The sequence below is a fragment of the Eurypyga helias genome, unplaced genomic scaffold (assembly GCF_000690775.1).
Source record: "Eurypyga helias isolate BGI_N326 unplaced genomic scaffold, ASM69077v1 scaffold1448, whole genome shotgun sequence".
Classification (NCBI taxonomy): domain Eukaryota; kingdom Metazoa; phylum Chordata; class Aves; order Eurypygiformes; family Eurypygidae; genus Eurypyga; species Eurypyga helias.
This window is the reverse complement of record NW_010264751.1, coordinates 78,222-92,750: the sequence shown is the minus strand read 5'-3', so window position 1 is coordinate 92,750 and position 14,529 is coordinate 78,222. Positions and strand designations below refer to the sequence as shown.

Genomic DNA, 14,529 nt, shown 5'->3' with positions numbered 1-14,529 from the left:
CCCTACATTAATTGAATTCACAGGTGGGACTTGCTGGGAATCAAAAGGTGGTTCCAGCTTTGCTGATCTGTGAAGCTGCACTTGCCAGGAAACATAACCAGAATTCACAACCAAACATATAATTTGCTCTGTGTCTTCATCTGTAATGCTGTACCTGTAATCTTTTCTGAAGCACTACAGTGAAAAGTACTGAAGCAGTTCTGTAGTTTTTGCACTCCATTACTCTATCATGTTAATAAATCAGTGTATGATTAACTTTTTATGACAAGTGCAATCATAATTGTCCATTTTAAGTATTGCCATTTTAGCCCTTCTACTTCTAAGTTTTAATATTTTAAATGAAAGGAAGAGACCTAGTGCTGCATTTCACTATGTCAGGTTCTGCTACTTCCTGAATTTACTGGCTGAAAGCTTCAGCTTAACCAAAGTGGAGGTCTGCTGTAGGCCTGGAGTCTCCTGTAGTATGGCCTCCCCTTAGCAGTTTACAAATGACAGAGAGCACACTTCTGTAACTGAAAAACAGTAGCCGAAGTTCCTAATTGGCATTGGTAAGAGTAACGTCAGAGTAGTATCAAACACAGATTTTCCAGCAGTGGTTTTGAGGTGGTACTACCAGGCGTAATTACCTAAAGCAATAAGATACAGAGCAACTCGGCAGAAATTAAGGCCTGCAGCATATGTGTGTTCCCAAGGGAAGCATTTAAAAAGACAAGCGTCCATCTAACGAGAAGATGATGCAGGTTTATCCATATTCCATGGCCAAATTTGACTTGCTTTTGTTATGTATCAATTCTACACTTATTTCTATGATACTTTTAATAAAAAACAGTTCAAATGCCTATCGTAATGTTGTTTGAACTTTATGCTTGCTTTAGAAGAAGTCTTTAACAACAGAAGAGCTTTAATACTGCTTTATTTGAAGGTCAAATGAAGTATTTATATCTGCTATTCTTAACGGTAAGTATTTCTGCTGAAGGGATTTACATCCACGTGTAACGTCGCATAGATGACAACATTATTCCTGATGTAGGTAGAAGTTCAAGAGCCTTGGTTGTCTGTAGTCAGGACTGACTCTTGTTTTTAAATCTAGCTTTTGAAGATCTTAACCTCCTTAACTTCCTTTTGAAGTCCCACTAGAGCTCAGAAACCAATGTGCTTCTGAAGGGGATGAAACTGATTACGTCCTCAGCTCGAAGAAGTAGATTACCAACAGCCATCAACCAAATACAAAACTCTGTACAAATAAGATAGGATAATTCTGTATAATTTGCTTCCTCTCTCTCGGTGTAGCTTTCAAGAAGCCAGCTAAGAGTTAAACTGGTCATTGAGTTGAATTGGTGTATCATTTTAGTCCTAATATAGGTTGACTCGATACAGATTATTTTTTCTACAAACAATCAAAGCTTCTTCAGTCAACCGGTCATGCTATTCACATCGCTGTCGTACATAAATACATATTTACACACCCGCACTGCATGAGAATTGCTGTTACGTTGGAGGGGCAGCACCACTCGAGGTGAAAGTCCTGATGTTCTTTACAGCAACAGTCTAGAGAGGCAGGCTAGTCCGAGTCGTCGCTGCTGAAATAGGAGCTGTCGCAGTATTCTGCCGTGTAAAGGAACTTATGAATGGTTGGGTTCATCTTGGGTATCCAGTGTCTCGGCACTAGAAATGTGGAGAGGTTGAACAAATCCACAAACACCTTGTACCTGTCACTGTAAAAGACAATGGGGAACAATTAATACCACTATATTGGCATAGGAGGACACAAATTCCAAATCCTCTGGAATCATTCCATCTCTCATTAATTTAATAAGGTTTCTGTACTAACCCTCCTGAACTCTCCAGAGTAAGAATCCAATCCTAACGGTTGCTAGGGCATAGCAGATTAGATTTAAAATGAAGCAGGGTTGCTATAGTCACATCTTCCTGAAAATTCAGAGCATGTAGGCGACAACGTCCTGACCTCCACTCTTGCGGTAGATATAAAGTCGAATCTGTCTACAAGAACGTTAATCTGAAATCAGGGAAGAGTGGGAAGGCTTGCTGAAAAAGACAGCGAACCTTTAATCTTGGCATTCGGTCTAACAATCTACCTATGATTCCACCCTCTGTCACAATGGAAATTGTCGCCCATGGCCATACAGGGCAGCTACCAGCTATGTACAGTTTCTCTTTGAAAACAAACCTCAAGGAAAGTCCTCTTAGAAGACAGGACATTTCAGATATCCTTGTGCTTTTTGCCATAATGTGGTTCAGGACTCTCAGGACATAGTTGCAGCTAAAACCCTTGAAGCATCTAACTAGCCAAATACTCAAATTCAGTGAACTCTGTGCTCAGGCCTCAACTATCCCTTTTTAATTCCCTTTCTGCTTCATCCAACAGAAGGAAACCTGTTTCTGTTTGTTGCTTGCACAGCTTGAGGTATTAATTACTGTCACCTTTAAGAATATATTCAGTCCAAAATGGAAGCACCTTATCTTACAGGATTAGAGGGTCTGCTGAGGAATAAAGGACTGTCGCCAATCACACACAGAGGACAGGGGACACTTCCAGCCCGTGTCACCTCCTTAACTGGGGCTGGCTTGTACACAAACCAAACCCTGCGGGATTAATACTACTGCAGTTACAACAGCACCTAGATCCCTTGACAGAATTATAAATGGCACTTTGCTTGAGTGATGGAAGAGTTGTTTTTGCCCCACAAGGCTTGGAATTTGTGTATCTCAGCTTGATAAGTAAATGTTTAACAGCTGGGAGGAGATGCTGGAGTCCCAAAGAGAAACAACAGCCCTCTGGCCTCCAACGAGCTGTCTGGAATCTGTCTCCTGGCAGTACAGTGTCTACAAACCGTGTTAGGGCAGGTAATGGGGGAAATGCATTGTTCTTGCCTCACTGTGGAGCGCAAATACTGGTAGCCTGATGAGCCTCCGGTGCCAGCCTTGCTGCCAATCATTCTGTGCACCATGCAGACGTGGTTATCTAGCACAAAAAAAAGGATATGGTATATGGTCATTGTTAAGACATTACCAAAGGGTCACATCAAGGGGCATCAGTGGAATACTAAAGATCATACAGAGATCTTTACAGAGAGACAGAACTACTAGGTCTTCAGCAATGCAGGAGTTAATTGTGCCACTCCAGCCAACTAATATAAATCTATTATTAATACAGAATAAACACACTAATTATCATACATCATTATGCTCTGTTAATACAGAATTAACACGTCCATTTTTGGATGTGTAGATAGGGAAGGAGCAGAAGGCACATTTGCATATGAAGAGTTGTCATTGTGACATTTTGGCAGACATGAGAAAATATATACCTGGCCCTTAAATAAAATTATTCACCTGACTTAAAACATATCACAGAAATGACAGCTACACCTACATATCTAACGATCACAGGAGACGCTGTTCATCTTTCCTCTTGGCTGAAGTACAAACAGAAAAAGTCATTCCTAAATTATGAACTCGGAAGCTCAATTCTAAAACTCTGGGTATAACTTGTCCAAAAGAGGGTGAAACAGAACAGTTTACTTGGCATCTAAAAGTAGAACTGTTACAGTCAAAAGGTAAAACTCACATCTCCATTTGGTCATGAGCACATCGATATCCATAAGGGAGGTGAGAAGCTGAAATGGGACCTGAAAACGAGGCTCCTCCCTTGGAAAATGAAAGAGAAGGCAGTGAGACCTCTTAGGCTACGCTGCGTTTTTCAGAGTATTGTTTTACCAGTGCATAACAGTGGGAATGTATGTTTTTCCTAAGTTGGTATTGAAATGTCAGTAGATACGCTAACAACTGCTTTTGCCATGTAAATCTCAATCTGCACCTTTTCCCTTGTTCTTGGAAAAATACTTTAAATCTTTCTAGGACACTTTGTAGAAGGCTTTTACTAGTTTTAATCTGAGGAGCGGCATCTGGGCAGACACCAACCAACTGCCTGGAGAGGCTGTGTAATCTCTGTCCTTGAAGATAATCAAAACTCGGCAGGACACAGCCATGAAGAGCCCAATCTGACCTTCAAGTTGGATCTAACTAATCGGGGTTTTGGTGGAGGATTGGGCTAGATTACTTTCCAAGGCTTGTTCCAACCTAAATGAACCTGTGCTACTACCCTTAACCTTTACCCCTCCTCCTGCCAGTAAGCATTAAAGATGTATCTTCTGGCATTACCTGTAGAAGTAGATCATTAAGGCACCCTTCAGTGCTTTGTAAGACAGTCGTCTTTCTCCTGCAAAACACAAGCTAAGTGTCCTTAGCTTGTTACTGATTTTCCTGCAAATTTAATGCTATTAGGTGATTATGTGTGTCGTACATAAAAAATAAAAAGTGCGTATTGACATAGATTAATACAATCTACCTTTACTGAGCAGGTGTTCATGGCGCTTTTCATCAAATAATGAAAGTAATATATCTTTCTGTTTTTGGAATTCAGATAATAAGTCATCTTTTTCTTCTGATTCTGGTTTGGCCTTCGGTAATTAAAAGAAAAACGGGTTTTAGAATTCAATAGGGAAAATTATTTATTTGAATGACCCATGATGTAACCTCTGTTTCCATCATAAACACTCTGTAATTTGACATCTTAAATGTAAGAACTGAATTTTCAAACACGATAGATGAGGCCCTGAGTCACTGTCCTTTAAAAAACACAGTTATCACAAAATGTACAATTAAATAGCTGTTGACACGGTTCAGATGAATGAGTGTTCAAATGGAAGCTTATTGCTTTTCCTTAGGTCTAGAGGCCTTAAAAACACTTGATCTTCATTTGTTCAAAGACCAGATTTTTTTTTTTCAAGGCAAAAAGAAGACAGCCTTGCACAGCTATGGGTAAGAAAATTGTAAAAAAAGTCTAGATAAGTTAGAAAGTTGTAAACGGATATTCTCAGGAAATTGATTAATTCTTATGTTATGGTGTTTTTTCCCTTAAAAATGTACCGAAAGCTACAGGTCTTACAATATTTGGGGATTTTCTTGTGCTTATTTGCCAGTGTAATTGAAAGGATCACAAAGCGGCAAATTGCCACATACTGTTAAATAGAAATGGGCTGTTTATACTGACACTCCATGCTCACAGCTCATGGGCCCAAACTTCGGGAGTTTTACTCTGAGCTGTGGATTGAAGTACTCACTAAAGGTGAAGTTGTAGTTTCAGTAAAATCAGTTTCAACCCTTCCATTGATACTATTCCTTTCCTTTTGCAATCAAAATCATCCATGTATCACATGTTTTAAACCATCTTAGATGTTAAATTACAGAGTTAGGCAAACTTTTTCAGGAAATCTGAATTTTTTTTCTGCTTCTTGCAGACAGAGGCTGCTGAAGATTAAGTGAAGTGAGTAAGAAATGGTGAGTGGGCCAAAAGGCAAATTTATGACAGGATGTCATTTTGCCAGCTGTCTTTGCTTATAGCTAGATCAAGAGTACATTACATACCTGCACCAAGGCAAATTCCTCTTCTAAACCTTTTAAAACATTCTCTTCAAATTGTCCCCAAAAATCAAATCCTTTTGCATCAAGTCCCGGAGTTCTCTCCAGCCATGCCTTTAATAACAATAATACTGTGTTCAAACACTAGTAACACAAGTGCATTACCCTAGAATTACACGTTGTAACAACGTAAATTACACTGCCACAGTTGTTCTGGTTTAATACCCCCTAGAGGTGCTTACTGCTGGAGTAAGCATGTCCACTTAGATGATTTATACCTGCATCATAGTGCTGTGCAAACACCCCCAGGTGTTCCAGGTTAAATGACCAGTGCTGGAAGGAAAAACCTGTCTCATTCTAAGAGTGTTTTTAAAACCAACTTCCTTATAGATACAGGAAAGCAATCTTAGTCCGATATAGAGGGTAATAGCAAAGAAAAATCTCAGAAGGGAGATACAGAACTATCTATACAATCAGTTTTTATCATGCCAGACAGGCTGAGTACTGATCAAGCAGTCTGTTATTAACTTACACCACAATATGGGATGATGCAAGACAGAGGTTTACTTGGCAGTTAGCAAGGCTTTCTCTTTGATTTCCTTTTAATAATGGGAGTTAAATTAGGAGGGAAAAAAATTAGAAATCTTTATGGTCATACTCCCTTTAGATATCACTTAAGTTAGCACCTCATCTGAAAGCTACAAGAGCATGAAATCTTAACAACTGAGAAACGCTATAGAAATTTCTTTCATATTCTGTATCAGGTGTCATTAGACAAATGGATAGGGCTAATTACAGCTGATGTTTTATTGAGGTTTATACTGCATTATTGTTTAGAAAGTTATGTCAATATTTTGCATGAAAATGACAAGGGAGTTGGAGAAATTACTGTGACTCAAAGTCACCAAATCAAGGAAAGCGGTGATGAAACATTTGTTAAACATGGTTTTTCTCCTTTCCATTTTGTGTTGTCATTTTTCTTTTTCCTTTTTTTAATCTCTCTAGCAGCCATCACTAACAGTGAAAATAGTTTGAAAGCTTTCTTCTAAAAAGGGTTTATGGTTATAAAAAACAATGCGAATGAAACAGTACTTTTGTATTCTTAGCTCGTACTTCCACAAAGCAATTTACTAGTTTAACAGTCAGACTTTTTAGAAAAGAGAAAATACAGTGAAAATCAGTTGGTTTAATAATGACTAACTCTCTTTCCCACAAAATTTGGTAAGAATCCAAATGTGACTGACTGGGAAATTGCAAGCATGCTTGCTTCTCTCGAGGACAAAGACTGCGTCACTAACACCAATGAAGGACATTCTTAGGAGATGGGAGAAAACAGAGCAAGGTCAAAGACAGACATTTTTACCTCCACAAGCTGCAGTAGCGTTGGTTCTTGCTCTGATTTAAGCAGCAGTTCATAATCCTCTCCCTTGAAGTTATCACGGTAATGCCTTCTGTTGTAGGGGACTCTCAGACTTTGGGGAACACCAATTTTGTTCTCTAGCAAGCGAAACTGCAGGCTCTGAAAACCTGAGGCTGGGCTTAGATAGTATCTTTGGGAACAGAAGAAAAGATACAAAAATACAGAATATTATTTTCCAGTGATGGGATTTGTGGTTGTCAACAAAATTTAAAAAAAACCCCCATATTTCACATTTGAAGGATATCAAATAGATAACTGAGGATTTTTATATGATCTCAATGAAGGAAAGAAAAAAGCCAAGCTATTTTAATATAACTACAACCTATGTGTAACATATTCTAATTTTCTAGCTATATATCACCTGTGAATACATGGATATATACAAACACAGTTCTGTTTATACTGTGTTTTAAAATGGCAGCTTTGTGTGTGTGATGTACAGAAGGAAACATTAGAGATTATAATTTCCTTTCCAGGCAGAATAAACAGCTTCACCCCAAATAGCTTTACAAAAATTTCCACATCATTAAAGTGCAAGTGAATGCATTTTAAATAGGCTTGTTATATAGAAAAATTGTTATGTATACAATAGAATAATGTTCGGTAAAACTTTTAGTGGGTTTTGTTGGAGGGATTCATCAATGGGATTCTTTCATAGTTAAATTGTGTGGCCATGCTGAAAAAATGATTAATAAATTAATCTGAAATCCCACATTGCTAGATAATTATAATGCACTTTGAATTTCAAATGTAAGATTTGGCAGAAGCAGATCATTGATTTTATCTTACGTTTGCTTATAAAATGACAGTATGTTGTTGAAAAGCAGAAGCAAGAATGCATCAGAACCAATGATTAGCCCATGGATTTTCCCCTGCTGTACTGTACAGATGTTTCAAGCTTCCAAGAGAAGCCAAATTGTAGTTTCATGTGCTTTTTAGTTAGGGAACATGAAAAGACAGAAAGGAAAGGGTACTAAAACAATATAGAAGTGGATGGGATGCTGGACAGCACTGAGGTCACAAGTCAGACAGGTCAGGGACACAAGCAGAACAAGAATGGGAAGGCAGACAGTGGATGAAGCTGTCGCACATGGTAATGCAGTGGAAAGACGCAGCTGAAGTGAGGGAAGAGGTAGAAATGCCATGGGAGAAGTGAGGCAAGCCAAGGGATCCCAAAGAAAGCCTGAGCCCAAGAGCTACCAGCCACCGGCCCAGCAATACACTGGGCAACTACTGGAGAGAAGAAGCTACTGGGGAGAAAGGAGTGGACAGCAATGCTTCCCGCAGCCACCTGAAGCGTCCAGCACTGCAGGCCCAATGAAAACATGAAGCAAGGAAACACTGTGCAAACCAAGACAGTTGAAAGATCTATTTGATAACCTACAGAGTGCAATTCTCTCACCCAAGCACTTCCACATAAAATACGGCTGCAACTGCGCAGTGCTAAGCATCAAGTAAATCGTTAATGGAACTGTGAGCTATTTCTGTTGTTTCTACTGTTTTAACTTTCTACTCTGAAACCACTGAGCAGCACCACACATAAACATCAACAATGAGCTTGTACTTCTTTGCAGAGCACGCTGGACTCACACTCAAGCTCAGCTTCTTAACTGACCCTTGCCCTCTCATGCCTCTCTGAGGTATGCTCTCTTCTTGCTGAATGGTGCACGTACCACAAGTTGCCAGGGCACATGCAAAATTCAGTCAGTTCCCAGGATGGGAATAGCCAGCTCATGGATTACTGTGGAGGAATAGTAAGCATTTACCTGAAATCAAAAAAGTCCAATGCAGTCATAGTTTCCAAAACCGAGAACTGTTCCACAAGTAATTTCAGAATCATTGAAATTCTGTTCATTCGAGTAATAACCTTCAGCATGTTCCTCTCATCTCTTACCTGTAGCAAAACATAAAGATCATAACTGACAGAATGGTATCCTCTTTGTATTCTATCTATTAATTTCAGGTCTTTTCCCTGTTGTTCATCACTATAGTTCCCAAGGCCTTTCCACATGAAATCCATAGCAGCAGAATCTCATGTTGAATAGAGAGCCCTGTGTAACTGAGAACTGAAACTATAATTTTCAAAGATTGAAGTCTGGTTTTCTCTGATTTATGATACATTACAACAAGGCCAAATATATAGGGGTTTTTTTTTTTTCTTTTCTACATTTTTGACTGAACTAGAAGTCACCATAAGAAATTATATTCTAGACCTAAATTATTTATATAAAGATCATTTCCAATTATCACAAGTCTGGTTTTAATGATATATGATATAATATGATAATTATATTATGCTTTCTATTCTAATCACTTCTATAATAGTATCTACTATTGTGAAAGAACAAGTCATAAGGCAAGTGTAGAAAGTACTTAAAAGTTGAGAAGCAGAACAATCCAAGAGGCACATAAGGAAACCACATCTAAAAAGACGTTCATCAGAGATGTGCATTAGCAAGCAGAGGAAAACAAAGAACACTGCATCTGTTGGGAAATAGCAAATTAAATGGAAAATACAGAAGCTCTCTTCTGGCTTAGTTGTACATTTTGCCCTCAGAATAGTCTGCTAAGATTCCTGTTGGCTTGAATGGGATCAAAATTCTCTCTAAGACCAGGGCACACAAAAAGAAATATCAAACTACAAAAATGAAAAATTACAATGGTTTCCTTAATCGTCTTTCTGTCTACTTAACCTTAACACTGACATTTCAGATTCTGATTATAAGCAAAGTTTCATTTTTCACAAACATAAATGAGAACTTATTCTATTTAAGAACTGATTTTGATTGGTTATAATTTGATATAATGTTCAACTAAAAAGCCAACAAAATTATGAGTGTGGAGGACAACAAAGAACATTTTTACTGGACATGATGATAAAAATGGTTCCTTCTTTCAGTCTGGTCTAGTTTCAAATTTTCTTCATATACACATACTCATGATGTTATTCAAGGTATTTCTCTAATTACAGGCAGTCAGCCTTTTTTTGTGGATGTAATATCAGGTCAGGAGTTTTCCTATGTTATCTGTTGTCATTAGGTGTGTTTAGCTTTGGACAGATGTTTAGAGATATTCAAAATATCCCTGTTATATTTGTATTTTTTTTAAGTTCTCATACAATTGTACACTGTGATTTTGAATATTGCTTTTCAGTTGGATTTAATAATACACAACTACCAAAAAGTTTTCCTTTCATAAAGCAGATGTTGGATGGAAGGATATAGTATGCAGACTTAAAAAAATTGAACAAAGGCAGAAGTGACTTTTCAGCATAAAAATAACTGTTAGACCTCAGGTTTTCAGTTTTGCCTCTGAGCTTGCTTTTTCTGCAGTAGTATATTCCCAGGTTAGGTTTCTGCAGTTATTCAGTAGTAGGAGAGTATGAGAACATTCTGACCAATGGAGTTGGTCTTGGAGAGCAATCTACACAAAAGGCAAACTTCAGGAGGAAATAAGATTTTGCAGATCAAATGTCTGCACTATCAGGATGTAAGAGCCACTCAGCCAAATTTCAGTGTGGTTTTTTTTGTTGTTTGTTTGTTTGGGGTTTTTTTATGCTGTTTTTAAAAAAGAGCACATGCTGCTTTAGTAAACCCAAACATATCAGTCTGGAAGGCAGGAGGCAAGGGAACGAGAGTGCTGCATTTTCTCCAAATTATTATTTGCTCTTAACTTACATGGCCATTTTGAAAGATCACCCGCACAGAGTCCATTTCCCACAGAATCTGCTTAAACCAAAGTTCATAAGCTACAACAAGAGAGGCATTGTTAGCATTAACTTCAACATTACTTTGTTTTCTCTTCATAACTTTGGAGAATTAAAATTCTTACATTTTTATTTGAAATGAGTAGCCTGCATTTACACTCCTGATGTATAAAAAGATACTGATACACAGACATCTGTTACCTGTTACAGTGCACTGTTCTTCACCTAAACTGTTACAAGAAATTATCTAGCAACAAGAATGTTAACAGACTTTTTTTTAAAGCATATTTCACACATCAGATATTTGATGTACAGAATGGTCATTACAAAAGGGGGAAAGAGAAATTGAGATTTGATACTCCAGTAAATACTAACTACTGAGCTGCTTACATTCTTTGTCATCTACAGGTTTCCTGTCAACAACAGGAAAATATCATCAGGCTAATGCCTGCAAAATGTGGATATTAGCAGTTAGGGAGTGCCTAACCAGTATGTAGGTTTCTAGACAGCCCCTAGATGGTTAATATGGGACTGAAGTTTCAGAGAAGGCACAAGCCAACACACAAAATTTGCTTACAATAATCTGCATAGCAGCCTATTACTCAGACGGGGAATGAATTTCACAGATTCCCAGAGTGGCAGGAGTTCGAAGGGACCTCTAGAGATCATCTAGTCCAACCCCCCTGCCAGAGCAGGATCACCTAGAGTAGATCACACAGGAACAAGCCCAGGCAGCTTTTGAAAGTCTCCAGGGAAGGAGACTCCACCACCTCCCTGGGCAGCCTGTTCCAGTGCTCTGTCACCCCCACAGGGAAGAAGGATTTCCTCATATTCAGCCTGAACTTTCTGTTTTCCAGTTTATGGCCATTGCCCCTAGTCCTGTCGCTGGACACCACTGAGAAGAGTCTGGCCCCATCCTCCTGACACCCACCCTTTAGATATTGATAAGCATTGATAAGATCCCCCCTCAGCCTCCTTTTCTCCAAGCTCAACAGACCCAGCTCTCTCAGCCTTTCCTCATATGGAAGGGGGCCTTCATCATCTCAGTGACCCTGCACTGGATCCTCTCCAGTAGCTCCTTGTCCTTGAACTGAGGAGCCCAGAACTGCACACAATTCACCACTTTAGTTATTCTAGAAATATATCTTGGTTTACCAAATCCAAATGTTAGAGTTTCTTAAGCATAGAGTTGATTACAGCCTTACAAATGATAGAGATATATGAAAATATAGAAGCAGATAAAAGGCAGAGCAATTATAGTGGCTCTGTCTAAAATGAAAACAAATTGTGTATTGCATGTTCCAGCATTAAATAATCCTCTGTGGCAAAAATGCCAATCAACCACGACTGAAATCTTCCCAACCACTTACCTTGATGTGTCACAATGAAAAGGTGCTCATCATGGATTTTCTTGCCTTTCTTCTCACTCTGAAGTTCTTGAGCATTCAATATTTTATTCAGCTTAAAAATAAAGATAAGACTGTTTTGTAAAGCTCTCAATTCTGTTATTAGCAATGATAGTCCTACTGTGTAGAGCTAATATTTAAGGATAATATTTTTTTAAAAAATATGGGTGCCTCGTATTCCAGGTTGTATGAGAAGTTGGACTAAATGGCCTCAAGTATCACTTTAATTTAATTAAAAAAAAATCTTGTCTAAGGTAGAACATTTAGATACCTCAACTAGTAAAGTTTGGAAAATCATTTAAACAGTGTTATTAATTATTTTAAAAAAAAGAGAGAAAAGAAAAACAAAACATCCAGCACATTTTCCAGATCTTACATCAATACTGTCATTGTTCAGTGAAAATGGGTGAAAATGGATGAGGTTGTTGTGGATGCCCCATCCCTGGATGTCTTCAAGGCCAGGCTGGATGAGGCTTTGAGCAACCGGGTCTAGTGGAGGGTGTCCCTGCCCATGGCAGGGGGGTTGGAACTAGATGATCTTTGGGTCCCTTCCCACCCTAACCATTCTATGATTCTATGAAAATGGAGTTCCTATAGTAAAATTCTGTGTAATCATGAAATAACATATCTGTACAAGAGCTCTGATTTGAGGCTATATTAGTTATTTCAGTTCTGGCATTACTAACTTTATTACTGAGTCAAATTCACAATCTCATCATAGTTGCTTTAAAAGAAATCTTTGCAAGCTTCCATATAATACGTTAATGAATTAGTCTTCTCTTCACAAACAGAGTAATTCCAACCACTTAAGTTCCTGCTGTCACAAAAAAAAAAAAAACCACACTTAAAATGAAATGTCTCAATTCTTTAATTATTTATGGCAGGTTATTTTTACTAATTTCTTCATTAATTCTAGTCATTGCAGGGATTTTGTTTGGGTTTTTTGTGCCCAAAAATTTCTGCAATATATTTTACCAGCCAAATATTTTTAGCTTTCATGCAATAATTCAGGGAAGTTGCACACAGCCACTGATATGGAGAAATTGCCAAGTAGTCCTTGTCAGGCCAAAGAAAGCCTTTTGTGGTGCACCACTTCACAGTTTTGTTTTACCGATATGACTACATTCCCAACCAAAGCCCTGAAACATCCATCATCCCTGCAGTTTGAGAAGCTGTGCCACAGCCCACCTGCACCATCCAACCTGTGGCCATGAGTAACACCTGAAGAGCTGAGGTAGGCAAAGGGCACTTGGAGACCTGCCTCAGTGACTCACTGACTGCTCAGTGCAGAATGGAGGGAAACATCAATCACAGGACCTGACTGAAGCCTTAAGAGCGACCAAAGTAGTAAAAATCAAACCCTTAAACTTACTTGTAGGTAGTCTCCATAGACAAGTCCACCTTTGCTGGCTTTATTTATCCCTTCTTGGGATTTATCATCTTTTTCATCTTCCAAAGACAGCTTGTTAAAATTAAATCTAAGAAGGAAAATTAGGTAAATGTATAAACTACTCAGTTAAAGAAATATGAATATACCTGCCCTTTTACTCACAGATGCATCTACAATTGAGAAAATGGACCACGAAATCAGACTCCTGAGACAAAGAGTACACTTGAAATACATCTTGTCACAGTAGCTGGCAGCATTGCATCTAGTTCAGCAAATAGCAAGTGCTCAGACAAGTCCTTGTACAATCTCTCTTCCTTTAGTGATAGCTCCAGCTGTTTGTTGACAAGGGTTAAATCCTCTCTGTACTTCCATACATTAACAACATATCTTTTGAACGGATGTTATGAAGCAAAACACAGGGATGATGGACTCACAGGTAGTTGTTCCCTGCGAAGGGGCACCCACTCATGATTCCAGGATCCAAACTCGCTGAGCTGCGTTCCAGGGAATATATTCTGTTAAGTGTTCCCAAACCCGCTGCAGCCCCCGTATATGTAACCTTATCTCACTGCCTAGGCCAACCCCCAAATTCTCCTCCTTAGCCCTCAGCCCATCCCCGCTATTCAATAATTACAGAAACTATCACAGTACAAAGGTCAATAAGTTCATGTGTTGTTGGCTCTCCAGGTCGTGAGTTTTTTTTTTCCAATCAGTCAAAACACAAATGGCTGGCATACTTGGTTTGTCCTATGGCACACACTTTCTAAGCTTTTTATTGCAAAGTTCCCACCCTTTGCTTCTCTGAGGACCAAGCCTGGTGTCAGGGGTAAGCCAACAAGAGGTCTGTGTGTGAGAAAAAGCATTTAATAAATTCAGGAATTGTTAGAGTAGGTTTGTAACCTGCAGCCCCTTGTATCAAAATATCAAGGTACTCAAGTTTAAAAAGCAAAACATGCATAAGAGGAAAGGGGAGGGGAAGGAAAGAGAACATAATTCTATGGCAGACTGAATAATGCTTTTCAGGGATCTCAGTCAACACATATACTTTCAAAAAACACACGCAGATTAAGTAAAAGAACTAAACCCAATCATGTACATCTCATGCTATTTTTCCAGTGGTTTAATTCATGGCAATTTCTTAATTTTATTTCCTCATGCAAAAGTT

At 38.6% G+C, this 14,529-nt stretch overlaps 1 protein-coding gene across 1 annotated transcript; it reads right to left on the bottom strand.

The window, feature by feature from the left end:
- Positions 1-1,561: 1,561 nt before the first annotated feature.
- Positions 1,562-13,833, bottom strand: TDO2 (tryptophan 2,3-dioxygenase). The gene is made up of 12 exons (XM_010156467.1): positions 13,799-13,833; positions 13,347-13,452; positions 11,939-12,029; positions 10,540-10,610; positions 8,629-8,756; positions 6,806-6,992; positions 5,449-5,556; positions 4,370-4,481; positions 4,183-4,240; positions 3,590-3,669; positions 2,893-2,983; positions 1,562-1,715 (listed from the first exon to the last, which is right to left on the bottom strand). Exons 1-12 carry the CDS (start codon positions 13,831-13,833, stop codon positions 1,562-1,564), a joined length of 1,221 nt encoding a protein of 406 aa, XP_010154769.1.
- Between the last annotated feature and the right edge of the window lie 696 nt (positions 13,834-14,529).

Excerpts from the sequence above, each read along its gene's own strand:
- TDO2 (XM_010156467.1), bottom strand. The coding sequence starts at position 13,833 with ATGAGTGGGTGCCCCTTCGCAGGGAACAACTACCT. Across the intron at positions 8,757-10,539 it reads TGATCTTTCAAAATGGCCAT|GTAAGAGATGAGAGGAACAT; the intron begins GTAAGTTAAGAG and ends GTTTTGCTACAG. Across the intron at positions 2,984-3,589 it reads GCTCATGACCAAATGGAGAT|ATAACCACGTCTGCATGGTG; the intron begins GTGAGTTTTACC and ends TTTTTGTGCTAG.